Source organism: Mesocricetus auratus, unplaced genomic scaffold (assembly GCF_017639785.1).
Source record: "Mesocricetus auratus isolate SY011 unplaced genomic scaffold, BCM_Maur_2.0 Super-Scaffold_4256, whole genome shotgun sequence".
Classification (NCBI taxonomy): Eukaryota; Metazoa; Chordata; class Mammalia; order Rodentia; family Cricetidae; genus Mesocricetus; species Mesocricetus auratus.
The window spans coordinates 89,326,263-89,339,742 of NW_024429182.1; the positions used below are offsets into that span (position 1 = coordinate 89,326,263).

A 13,480-nucleotide genomic window follows, 5' to 3' on the forward strand; every position below is an offset into this window, starting at 1 on the left:
TGCTGGAGAGGAGCGTCCAGAGGAGCCTTCGGGGAGGAGGTGGTGTTGAGATGAGGCTTTCATGGAAGGAAATGACAAGTAGAATGAGGGAAGGACAGTATTAGGAAGCACATTTCAAAGGAAGCTAGGGGCCTACAAGACCTGAGATGGAGACAGTTCCTCCTGTAGTAGGACCACATTGTTTAATGAAAAGGCTGAAATAATGTGGATCTGATACCATGGGTAGTATGCACTGAAGTGAACAACACTGAGAGAGTATGAAGGCAAGAGAGACTGGCGACAGTGGCATTTAGGACAAGAGTTGGTGTAGTGGTTAAATACAGACTCTAAGCTGAGCACTGTGCTACATGCTGTAGCCCTACCTACTTGGAAGCTATGGCAGGAGGATTGCTTGAGCCTAGAAATACAAGGTCATCATGAGCAACATAGTGAGACCGCTATCTCTACGATACAAAAGTAAAATAATAAGATGCTGCAGAGATGACTCAGTGGTTAAGTTTGGAGAAGATCCAAATTGAGTTCCCAGTACCCACATGGGCACTAACAAAAGTTCTAGAGAATCCAACACTCTCTTCTGCCCTTTGCTGGCATTGAATGCAGGTGGTGTACAGATGTACATGCAGGCAAAATACCCATACACACCAGAGTTACCAGGTTCATATCTTTGGGCACATACTACTTTTTCTGTGACCTTGGACAAGCTATTCACCTTCATCTGTGACCTTGGACAAGCTATTCACCTTCATCTATGGGGTGGGGGTAATAATGTCCTGGGGCTGTCTTAAAAATTAAACCTCGACAGGTGGTGGTGCACACCTTTATTTCCAGCAGTCAGGAAACAGAGGCAGGTGGATCTTTGAGTTCAAAGCCAGCCTGGTCTACAGAGCTAGTTCCAGAATAGCCAGGGCTACACAGAAAGCCAACCAAACACCATCTCCCTAAGCCGAAAATACAAACCTAAACCTCTTGCGGCCGTACTAGCCCGTGGGGACAAGAGGTGATTTGGGACTTCTGTTTGATGGCAGGGAGGAGCGCTTACTTCAGCCTAGTACCTGGGGTGTACTAAGGTGTCTAGGGAGGGAGAGGTAGGTTGTTCCACTGGGCAGCTCCCAGTGGAAGGCCAGCTTCTTTAGGGAGGGAAGTGGGGCTGTGGGGAGGTGCCAGCTTCTTCATCTTCAGACTTAGCTCAAGGACCCCCCTTGCCCTTGTCCTGTTTCTTTTCTTTTCCCTTGCATTGACCTGCCTGGACCACTCCACCTGCCAGAGACCACCTCCTGCACCACTGGATTGCCTTGCTGGCCGACTGCCCCATCACTGCACACATGTATGAGGATGTGGCACTGATCAAAGACCACACACTTGTCAATTCCTTGATCCGAGTGCTTCAGACCCTGCAAGAATTCAACATCACACTGGAGACATCCCTGGTTAAGGGCATTGACATCTGACCTCACAGCACCAGCCAGCAGCAGGACCCAGAAAGACTCCCTGCAGCTCCTCCTCTTCATCCCAAAGGGACCTAAGTAAGCATTTGTAAGGGACGAGAAGAGATGTATACTTACTGTAAAAAGAAAACTAGAGGATTTTTGGAAAAAATAATCTATTTTAGAGTTTATTTGCTGATCTGCTTTTTACACACTTTCATGTGAAAGAGTGACAGGAGGAGGGAGCGAGGTTGGCACTGCTTATTTTGAAGCTGGTGCCCTCCCTTGCATGGCCACGCGCTGGGAGCCTGTGGCCTCCCGGACTGAGCCTGCACACACGTGTGGGCTATTTCACGTGCTGCCCCATCACATCGATGAGGCCACCCCACATCGTTTTTAAACTAATGTTTTCTATATTAACATTATTCTGAATATCTGGCTTTCATGGGTCATGCACAGGTGTGCGAGCAGGAAATCCATGCTCCAATCCAAGGGATTTTTAGCAGTGCCTCAGTCCAAGCACTGCAGAGTCAGCCCCACATCTGTTCCCCGCCTCCCCCCCCCTTTTTTTGTCAGTATTATTTGGGAGGGAGACATGCCAGGAGATGTCATTGTGCCGCTGTCATGCAGAAAATCATGTTTCCTGTTGGCACAAAGTTGCACAGAAGTAAACATGAGCATTTTTTAAAAACAGGTTTGTCTTTTCTTCATCTATCTTATTTATTTAACCTGCCATTGTGTACGTATTTGTTTTTCTTTTCTTTTTTTTTTCTCTTTAAGAAAAGGAAAAGCTTGTCACAATCTAACTGGCTGTTATTACTGTTAAATTTATGTTGTTTCGCAACTTAGAAACCAGCTACAGTATGGCCCACTTAATAAAACACCTGAGACAAACCTCACTGGTCACTGGCTTTCATGGGTGTGTGTGTGGGGGATGTTGAGGGTACAGTGTGGCCTGCCCTAGGGCCAAACTCTGCATCTCTCCCCCCAGCTGGCTGGGGTCTGGACTGCCTAGGATGCCCCTGAGGACCTGTGTCCTTGGACCTTCCTTCCCTCTCTGGTGACCAAGGCTTTCATAGCTAATTCAGTCAGCTGGTGAGGGATATGGAAGGATTGGTCCCTCACTCACAGGGGGAGGAGACTTTGGCCAAGCTTACAAAGATTGTCACCGGATCTATGATGCTGGGCCATTTCTTTAGAAGGATAGAGTGACTACGTGGGAACATAGACCATGGGTGGCCCTGTCTGTCGCGCGTGCGTGCGTGCGTGCGTGCGTGCGTGCGTGCGTGTGTGTGTGTGTGTGTGTGTGTGTGTTGCAAAAGTCCTTTTTCTAGTGAAGTATTTGCTGTGTCAGGTGTGACTGTGGGAGAGGCTTAGGACCTAGTAACCAGCTAAATTTTTATCTTTAAGTCAGGCTCCTTTGGCAAAATGTTCAGAAGCATGGCCTGAGTACATACAGCCCTCAAACCAGTTATTGTTCTTCTATTTAATGTTCTCATAGTTCTGCATATACTGTTCTCTCTGCTTTTCCTTTGCCCACTGCCTGTATATTGTGCAATGTTTTCTTTAGAAGGCACCTGTTATGATGTCTTCCCCAACTCCCCCAGACAGTTGTCATTTTCAAATTGAGACCCAACAGTTTCTTAGAGCTTGGCAAACACCAGGGCCACCATGGACTCTGAGTGTCTGCAGGGTAAAGAGGACTCCACATCTCCATCTTGTCTGGCAGCTGGGAAGTAAACAAGGATGTTTTTTGCAAAAGATAAGGAAAAAGGAGACTCCAGGAGAGCCACACTGGTGTCTTGCCAGCAGGGGGCATAAGTGGGCTTTATATTGAGACCTCAGTTCCTTTGCAGGTAGGGTAGGGAAAGAGAGAAGGGTGGGTTGTGTCTTTGGAGTGCAAAGGAGAATTTCAGGCCCCCTAAGAAGGATAACATGGTCAGGCAGTGGTGGCACATGCACTTGAGAGGCAGAGGCAGGTGGATCTCTGTGAGTTCTGAGATCAGCTGGGTCTACAGAGTGAGTTCCAGGACAGACTCCAAAGCTACAGAGAAATCCTGTCTGGACCATCCCCCCCCAAAAAAAAAGGGTGGCATGAGGCTCAGCTGTATGTGCACATGTTGTGAGCCTAGGCCTGGCACACCTAAAACCAGGAGCTTTATAGACACAGTCTGCAAAGCAAGTGTAGATTAACTCAGGTTTGGGAGGAAACCAAGGTGAATTCCTTGTCTAAAGCCACATAGCCCGTAAGCAGATTGTGGTTATTAGAGCAGTCTTAACCGTAGTTTGCGGTTTTCCCTCCTGACAGCTGTTCCGCTTTTGAGTGAGTGTACCATGCTTTATGATTCTAGAGAAACCTGCCCTAACTGGCACCATCAGTCACTTCTTTCTCCTTCCTCTGCTTAAGAACATTTTACTAATTATTTGTTCATTCTGCGTGTTAGCTTTATGAAGGTGAGACTTGGTTTGCTTTGTTCACTAAATTGTGCCTGGCATATGGTAGGAACCTAGTAAGTGTTTGGAATAAGTGACTTCATTGGTCATAGAATTCAGACCAAGGGCAAGCTGCATAATTTCCCCAACCCTCAGAAACAGAAACAGGCAGGAAATAGTGTCTGCGTCCTAGAGATGCCATAAAGGTTAACTATGTCAGGCATGGGCCAGTGGCATGGCTCAGCAGTAAAGGCATTTGCTGCTGGTGACCTGCATTCAATCCCAGGGCTTTACGGTAGGAGAGAACTGACCCCTGCCAGTTATCCTCTGATCTCCACGAATGCCCTGTGGCATGCATCTGTATGCACATGTGTGCGCACGCTGACACACAGAGTAAATGTAATACAAGGAAATGTCAGGTGTGTGCCATTGTCTCCTGTTCCTGTTACCTTGTGTTTCATCCTGTTTTTCCTGGAACAGAGATGACTGAAACCCAGAGGCAAATGGTGGTGGGAATGCGACTCTCGGGGGGGGGGACTAAAGTTCATTGTGGGATCTGCTCTAGGTAGCAGATTATCATAGGAGGGGTCCTTGTATTCTGAGAGAACAGGAGCAAAGAGTTATGAGTGTCAGTGGCTTGGAAGCTTGGAGCAGTTCAGAGGTCAGCCTGAGCTGGGGAGGGGTGCAGATTTGGGGATCCACAAGGTCAGAGGCAGAGGCTGGCAGGAACGGAAGGACAAGTGCATGCTCCACATTTGCAGACTGATACTGATGCGGGATTGCCATGTGCTGCAAACCAGTTACAATATCAGGACTGGCAGGCTAGGCACGCATCTCCACCCATGAATGATACTGTCCTTGTCTCACCCTGAACTGAGAAATGGAAACTCAGGCCTGAATGCTCCTACAGAACTGCCTGGCATGGGCTGAGTGTGTGTCGACCGGACACAGACCTACATGTCACTGAAGTGTCTGGTTGGACACGGCCCATCAGGAGGTCACAGGACTCAGGTAAGAAGCAACTTAGGGGGAAGGGTTTATTTAGTTCAGGTTTAGTTATCGTGACGGGGGAGTTTGAAGCAACTGGTTATCTACAATAAAGAGCAGAGAAGAAGATGGATGGGTGGGTGGATGGATGAATACCATTGCTCAGCTTACACCTTTTCATTCAGGATCCAACCCATGAGATGGTGCTACCCATATTCTGGGTGAGTCTTCATACCTCAACTCAAGCAAGAAAATCCTTCACAGGCCAACTTAATTATCTAATTCCTCACACTGTCTTCCCAGGTGATTCTAGATTGCTTCAAGTCCACAGTTAAAGCTGACCATCACAGTTCTTAGTAGCTAATAACCTGAGTCAGCACTCACATTGTGTGACCCTCGGTGAATGTGGGACAGGCCTAACTTGGGACAACTGAGTAGCAGGCTGTGGTTCTGCACAGCCAACCAGAACTCAGCTGTGAGTTTCAGTGAGGGAGTCGGTGGCCTGGGTCAGCCCCAGTCAGAGGGGTTGCTCAGAAGGTGGGTGTGACCAGGTTTCCTAAATTAGGGTCTTGCTGCCGCTTCTAACAGCTGGCTCTGCTGGGAATGTCTCTCTCCACTTTGTTTTTATTATCACTGAAATGCCGAGTGACATAAGAGAGCAGCCACAACCAGTAGCTCAAGATCTCAAGGACACTTGAGTCAGCTGTATCCTGCCAGCTGTATCCAGTCAGGCCCTGTAGCAGTTCTGGGTAAGAATGGATCCCATCGCAAACAGCCCTACCTGCTCTCATTCCGTGCTTCCCAGGTGCCAAGATTTCTGGGCAAGTAAACAAGCAGATGAACGCAGTGAAGTTCTAGAAATCAGGCCCCTTGTAATTACATACAGGCCAGCCTAACTATGCGTCCCGTCCCCCCCAGTCCCAGTTGTCTCTCTCCTTACAGCTGATAGGTATTAAAAAAACATTTTAAATTAATTAGGGCCTGGAGAGGTGGCTTAGCCATTAAGAGCACTTGTTGCTGTGGCAGAAGACCCAGGTTCAGTTTCCAGCACCCACGTGGTGGCTCACAGTTAGTTCCATGGCGTCCTGTGCCTTCCTCTGACCTCCACAGGGACCAGGCATGCACATAGTGCGCATTCTTAAGTGCAGGCAAGCAAAATACTACATAAAATAATTCTTACACATCTAGCCGGGCAGTGGTGGCACATTTAATCCCAGCACTTGGGAGGCAGAGGCAGGCTAATCTCTGTGAGTCCAGGCCAGCCTGGCCTAGAAATGCTACACAAATAAACCCTGGCTTGAGAAAACATTTCGTATGTGTGTGAGGGCTTGTATGCCACGTGTGCGTGTGGAAATCAGATGGTGGCAGCTGAGGGGATGGGCTCTGGTATGTGGGAATTCACTGTCACCAGTGCCATGTGCAGTGCGCCTGCTCCAGGATGGCTGGTCAGCTCAGTTGTCAGTTTTCCTTTGTGGCCCTACTTTCTGGTGGGTGTTAGTGTGTGAAACAAAATCTCCAAGTTCTGTGCCCTCTTAAGGGTTCTCCTATGTGCCGCTACCAGACCTTGTCTGAAACCTTCCAGACCTTTTTCTTCTCAACCCCTGACTATCCTGAGATCTAAAGTGATAACCTTTGTTACATCAGGATCTTGGCGCGCACCAGCCCTGGTCCAGGGATGTGAAGTCTCCTGTGTGTGTGTCTTGCTGTGTAAGTAGGTGCACAGCAGCAGCTCTGTGTACTGGGGACTCTCTTGTCTTTGAAGGTGACCCTTAAATGTGCCTGGCATGCAGCCACTGCCCATTCTGGACCCTCTTCCTGGCCTGTCAGCAAACAAGCTGGGGCAACATTTCTACCTTGGCAGGTCTGAAGGACCCAGTTCATAACACAGATCTGGATGCCCTGTCACTTTATGGTCAAGCATGTCATCAAAAGGATGGTCTAGTCATGTGACAGGAGCTAATTCTTAAAAATCCCCTGCTGCAGGTGGCCCAGCTTCACTCTAGATCCCAGGGGCTTCGTCTAGTGGCTTGCTGTGGTGTACACAGAGAGAGAGGTCTATGTTGTATCTCTCACATTTGCTACTTCCGGCACATAGGGCTTATCACATCTGAAGAGCCCAGTGCTAAGCCATTTACCCAGCCACCTGTGCCTCCTAGAGAGGCCTTTTCCATTTGGGGCCTCACTGCAAGCTGGCAGCTTTCTGTGTCATCAGAGAATTCTAGGAGTGGGATGTGTCCTCCAGAATACAAGGAGGCCTGCTTCCTTTCTAGAAGATGCAAGAGGACTCAATTTATCTTTTGCTTCTTTCTATTTTGTCTTCACTTATTTGGTGCCAAGGACTGAACCCAGTGTCTAGACTCTAGAACCTGTCCTACCAGTTTCTCCTTTCGCTGTGGCTTTTACTTTGAAGGGGATATTCTGGCAGAGTGTGACCACTGATGCCTAAAACTTCCATATATGTTCTTATCTACTCCACTGGAAGAAGTTTGGACACATCTGGCATTCATGTGGAAAAGACAACATTCATTTGATTTGGCACCAGAGCTGTGTTAACTCTCTTGACTTCAGAGAGGTTGTGGCCATTTGGATGGCCTGTAGAACACCAGACATACATCATATTGATTATATCATGTGGTTGGGCAGGAAAGGCAAGTAGTACCCAGTTTCTCAGAGCTGTTTTCAAGATGCGTGCTCCCCTGTGAAGATGCAGGTACCTGTTGCTTCTGCAAAGCTTGACACCCAGGAGAGCTACATCATCCCCCTTAGAGCTGAAAAGTCACAGGGTTTCCTGGAGAAGAGTGACATGTTTAGGTTAGCATTTTGAGGAAGGGTGTGAACATTCCAGGTAGTGGTCAGAGAGGGTGAGTGTCACTAGGGCGAGTGAGGGGGTGAGGCGGAGGGTGGGGATTCCACAGTTGCTTAGAGGCAGAGGCTTTGTTGGGTTGGATGTGTGGCCAGCAAACAAGCCCCCTGCTGGTGTATCACCAACCTGTTTTGAACTTTGGCTCTCACACTATCAAAAGGAAGGCTGGGGCTGGCTGACTTCGGAGAAACCACAGGAACTGAGGGCTCATTTTTCTCTTTCGCTGACTCTGAAAGTGAAGCCGTCAGTTTCTGAAGTTTCCTTCCGGGTGAAGCAAGTAGGCCCTAAAAAATGTCCCCTTGGCTCTCTGGGGTCCCAGTGCTGAAGGCTTATTATAGGGTCTGACCTTTAACTCAGGCTGCACAGGCTGAAACTCCAGAATTAATTCCCCTGAGCCTGGCACAAAGTTCTCAGCCAGATCCTAGGCTGCTGCTCCCAGCCCTACCCGTGGCCCAACCTGTCCCTTGACCAAACTTTCCAGTCTGCTTCAAACTTTTCTTCCTGACCCGTTCTCTGTCCTCAGGAAGTGCCCCTATCTTCCCCACCCTTCAGCCCACTCTGGCCAGGCAGCTCTTTGTACTGTCAGTGAGGTTATCAACTAGAATCTAAGTCAAGAATGCACTAGGGACAGGCCCTCCAGTAAGCGGTCAGAGGCTCGGGAGATGGCCCAAGCATGAGGACCTGAGTTCAGATCCCCAGAAGACACTTAAGCTGTGTGTGGTGGCGTGCATGTCTGTGACCCCAGTGCAGTGCCCCTAAGATGAGATGGGAGGTAGGAACTAGTGAGTCCTGGAAGTTTGTGGGCCAGCTAGCCTGGCATAGGCTGTGGTGATCAAGAGACTCGCTCAAACTCGTGGTTTGACAGAGAGTGGCTCCCATAGGCTCTTATGTTTGTTCCTGAGTCAGTGGAGCTGTTTGGGAATGTTATGGTGTCACTTTATTGGAGGAGGGTGTGTCACTGGGGGTGGGCGTTGGGTTAGCTACTGCTCCAGCACCGTGCCTGCCTGTGTGCCATGCTACCCACCAGTGATCATGACTAAAACTGTAAGACCCCAATAAGATGTTTCCTTGTATAAGTCACCTTGGTCATGGTGTCTCTTCACAGTTTAGTTTAGTTTAGTAACCCTGACTAAAACAGAAGGCAAGGACCTACACTGGATCTTGTCCTCTGGCTCTTACACATATACTTACACTCACATTTGAATACATGTACATTAAGACAAAACAGCCAGCCAGGTGTGGTGCACGCCTTTAATCCCAGCACTCGAGAGGCAGAGGCAGGAGGATCTCTGAGTTTCGAGGCCAGCCTGGTCTACAGAGCAAGTTCCAGGACAGCCTCCAAAGCCACAGAGAAACCCTGTCTAAAAAAAAAAATGACTTGCAAGACCCTAAAACCCAAACTTCCCTGGCCTTGTATTTGTGCCTCTTTGTTTGCACATCGAGTTTGGGGATCCCTCTGGTAAGACTAGAAATTGAGTGGCCTGGGCTGCAGCTGAGTCCCTGGCTGTGCACCTTGCAGAGCTCAAGCCATCCTGAGACTGTGGGTTTGCACAACTTTGTTATCGAAATGCCACCAGAAGGTGAAGTGAAAACTGTGCTTTTGTTTTGTTCACAAAATACTCAATTCTGGTTTTGCAAATGTGAGTCTTTGAGGGTATTTTTTTATTACTAATGTTTTTGAACTCCAAGGGTGGGTTTGAATTCCAAGGGTGGGCATTCATCTGAGACACTGAGCCAGTGAAGCTTTAGTGTTAGTCTATTGTAGAACCCACACAGCTTGGCCTGACTATTCTCCATTTCCTTTTATGCATGAAATAAACACTTCAGTCCAAAGGTAAAAGGAACTAGCCAGTAATCGTCTCTGTCTTCATTAGGGTTTCCGTTGTTACAAAGAGGCATAATCACAGCAACTAGAGGAGGAAAGGGTTTATTTCACTCACAGTTCACCATCAGAAGCAGTGAGGGCAGGGACCTGAAGCGGACAGGAACCTGGAGGCAGGAACTGATGCAGAGGCCATGGAGGGGCGCTGCTCCTCTTGGCTTGCTCAGCCTGCTTGTTTATAGAACCCAGGACCACCAGCTGAAGGGTAACCCCACCCACAACGGGCTGGGTCCTCCATATCAATCACTAATTAGGAGAATATCCTACAACCGAATGGAGGCATTTTCTTAAATTGAGGTTCCACCTTTCAGATGACTTTAGTTTATATCAAGTTTACATAAAACTAGCCAGCATAGTCTCCAAAAATAAGCAAAGCAAATTAGGTAATAAAATTAAATATGGGGCAATTAAGAGCTCTTGCTACTTTTCCAGAGGACCCAGGTTGAATTCTAACACTCAGGTAACGAATTGCAACCATCTGAAACTCCAGTTCCAGGATACTTTACTTCCTTTTCTGGCCTCTGTGAGCACCAAGAATAGACGTCTTTTTTTTTTTCTTTTCCATTTTTTAAATTTTATTTAAATTAGAAACAAGCTTGCTTTTCATGTCAATCTTAGCTCTCTCACCCTCCCCTCCTCTCCTGTCCCCCACCAACCCCCACAACCCCCACCCAATCCCAACTCCACTCTCCAGGGAGGGTGAGGCCCTGGGAATCTTCAAAGTCTGTCAGATCATCCTGGGCAGGGCCTAGGCCCTCCCCCATGTGTCCAGGCTGAGAGCATCCCTCCATGTGGAATGGGCTTCCAAAGTCCATTTGTATGCCAGAGATAAATACTGGTCTACTATCCAAGGCCTCATAGATTGCGAGGCCTCCTCACTGACATCCACATTCAGAGGCTTTGGATCAGTCCCATGCTGGCCTCTCAGTCTGGGGTCCATGAGCTCCCCCTTGCTCAGGTCAGCTGCCTCTGTGGGTTTCACCAGCCAGGTCTTGACCCCTTTGCTCATTACTCCTCCCTTTCTGCAATTGGGTTCCAGGAGTTCAGTTCAGTGTTTTGCTGTGGCTGTCTGCCTCTGCTTCCATCAGCCACTGGATGAAGGCTCTCAAGTACAGGGCAGGGGCCGGAGGGGACTGAAGATTGAGGTGTGGCCAGACTCAGGGTGGTCCTTTCTGGCAGGGTGGGTCCACTCTAGGCGCAGAGTAGGCCCAGGAAGACAGGAGCAGGGGGATGTCAGGAGTTGGGGCCTGGAGCACAGCCCCCACTCACCTCAAGCACAGGGCAGGGGCCGGAGGGGAGGGGCGTGTTTTGGTTTGGTTTGGTTTGGTTTTGGTTTTTCGAGGCAGGGTTTCTCTGTGGCTTTGGAGGCTGTCCTGGAACTAGCTCTTGTGGACTAGGCTGGTCTCGAATTCACAGAGATTCTCTTGCCTCTGCCTCTCAAGTGCTGGGATTAAAGGCGTGCACCACCACTACCTGGCTTATGATGTGATCTTGTATGTAGAAATTCCAAATGATCTACCAAAGATTATTATTAGGGTAAATAAGAGAGCTAAGTAAGGTTTCAAGATTAGTATACAAAAATAAATTATATTTTTACACATAGCAATAGACACTGCAGATTAAGTTCCATTAACAATAGCATTCAAAAGAATAAAATGCTTGGAAATCTCTAGCAAAACAAAATACAGAATGTATACTCTGAAAACCACAAAAGATCATTGAGAGATAGAAAAGATCTCGGTAATAGCCCATGTTCATGGATCAGAAGACTTAGTATTGGTAAGATATTACCTGAGCTATGTAGTCAAGACAGTCTATTATAATCCCACCTAGGGGCCAGCAGATGACTCAGCAGGTAAAAGCACTAGGTATGCAAGCTTGATAAACCAACTCTGGTCCCTAGGACCCTCATTAAAGACTGGGTGTGGGGGTGTGCATCTGCGACCCCAGCACCCCCAGAGTGAGATGCAAAGTGGAGCAGGACACTCACCCAGTGAGGCTGGAATAGCACAGGAGCAACAAGATGGGAAATGAGGACCAACTCCTGAAGGGAGTCCTTGGACTTCAGCATGCTCATGATGGCACCAGTACATCATACAGTCTCCAAATGCAGCCCAGTGTGACTTATTTGTATACATAATAAGCCAATCTTAAAACTCATGTGGCAATCAAGGGATATAGGCTAGCCAAAGAAAACTTGTAAAAGACAAATTTCCTCATTTTAAAACTTCTTGCAGCAATCAAGTTAGTGTAGTATTGGCATAAGGATAGACATATAGATCTCTGAAATAAAGCTGAGTCCAGAAATAAATTGTCATGTTAATGGTCAATCAATTTTTGGCAAAGGTGCCAAGACAGTACAATGGGGGAAGATAAAGTTTACAACAATGGGTGCCAGGATAGCTGGTTGGTTATCCCATGCAAAAGAGGAAAGTTGGATTCTAGCTCACATGCAAAAATCAACTCAAGATGGGTTGAAATCTACATGTAATAGCTAGTGCTATAAAATTCCTGGGAAAAACAGTCATAAAATTTTGTGACCTAGGATTAGGTAATAGTCTTTTAGCTATAATATCCAAAATACAAGCATTTTTTTTCTCAAAATTCAAAATTTCATCCTTTAAAGGATTGTTGTTAAGTAAAAGGACAACCCACAGAATAGTACAAAATTTTTGTAAGTCATATACCTGACACAGGACCAATACCCATAAAGGTCTTATACAACTTAAGCATCAGAAGACAATCCAGTTTAAAAATGGGTAAAGAAACTCCTTCTACACCGGCACTCTTCAAGGACGAGCCTTGTTCAGCTGGAGCACCAAGACTATGAAGCGCAGTGGTGAGAAGTTGGATGAGTTCAAGTCTGACATCTCTTGGGTGCTGCTCAAGCTGGAGATGAACTTAGATTTCAAGGCACAGGCTCGGGAATCAACATCACCGTGGCCAAGGTCATTGAAGTTGGTGGTCGGAAAGCTATCATAATTTTTGTACCAGTTCCTCAGCTGAAATCTTTCTAGAAAAACCAAGTCTGTCTAGTTTGTGAATCGGAGAAAAAGTTTAGCAGAAGCATGTAGTCTCATAGCTCAGAGGAGGCTTTTGCCCAAGCCTACTTGGAAAAACTGTAGGAAAAATAAGCAAAAGTACCAGGAGCCACACCCTGAGAGCAGTGCACGATGCCATTCTTGAGGACTTGGTCTTCCCAAGTGAAACTGTGAGGAAGAGGATCTGTATGAAAGCGAATGGCAGCCAGCTCCGAAAGGCTCGTTCAGACAGAGTGCAGCAGAACAAGGGAACACACGGTTGGAACATTTTCTGGTGTGCATAAGAAACTCATGGGCAGTTAAGGATGTAGCTCAGTGGCAGAGTGTTTGCTTAGCATGTGCAAAGCCCTGGGTTCAAGCCCCAATATAGCAAAAAAAAAAAAAAAAAAACCTACAAAGAGACAAAAAAATTACAGCCTTACTGTTGTTTAGATTATATCAAAATGATCCAGGTGTGGTGGTGCATGCCTTTAATCTCAATGCTTGGGTCTCTGTGAGTTTGAGGCCAACTTGATATACACAGAGAGTTCCAGGTCAGCCTGGGCTACTTAGTGAGACCATTTTGTTTGTTTGTTTTTAAAGATAAAACGTTTCTCATTTGTGGGCTCAGTGGTTAAGTAAGAGCACTGACTGCTCTTCGTGAAGACCCAGATTCAGTTCCCAGTACCTACATGACAACTCACAACCGTCTGTAACACCAAGATCTGACACCCTCGCACAGACATACATGCAGGCAAAGCACCAATGCACATAAAATAAAAATGACAGATTCTTTTAAAAAATGAAGAAGTTTTCAGGTGAGGATGTTAATTTTGAATTCCTGGAGTTCAGTTGTAAAGAAAATGACTGA

At 47.2% G+C, this 13,480-nt stretch overlaps 1 protein-coding gene and 1 pseudogene across 3 annotated transcripts in view; both read left to right on the forward strand.

Moving 5' to 3' along the window:
* The window catches only part of Dennd5a (DENN domain containing 5A), a 62,212-nt gene extending 59,894 nt beyond the window's left edge, over positions 1 to 2,318 (forward strand). For 2 of the 3 annotated variants that reach the window (XM_040756462.1, XM_040756471.1), the window contains one exon: positions 1,265 to 2,318. In XM_040756462.1, coding sequence (XP_040612396.1) covers positions 1,265 to 1,448 — 184 coding nt within the window. In that variant the 3' untranslated portion in view covers positions 1,449 to 2,318. The remainder of the gene's footprint in view (positions 1 to 1,264) is intronic. The other variant, XM_040756482.1, reaches the window with a different exon arrangement.
* Positions 2,319 to 9,274: 6,956 nt separating this feature from the next.
* LOC101841196 lies at positions 9,275 to 13,480 on the forward strand (annotated as a pseudogene).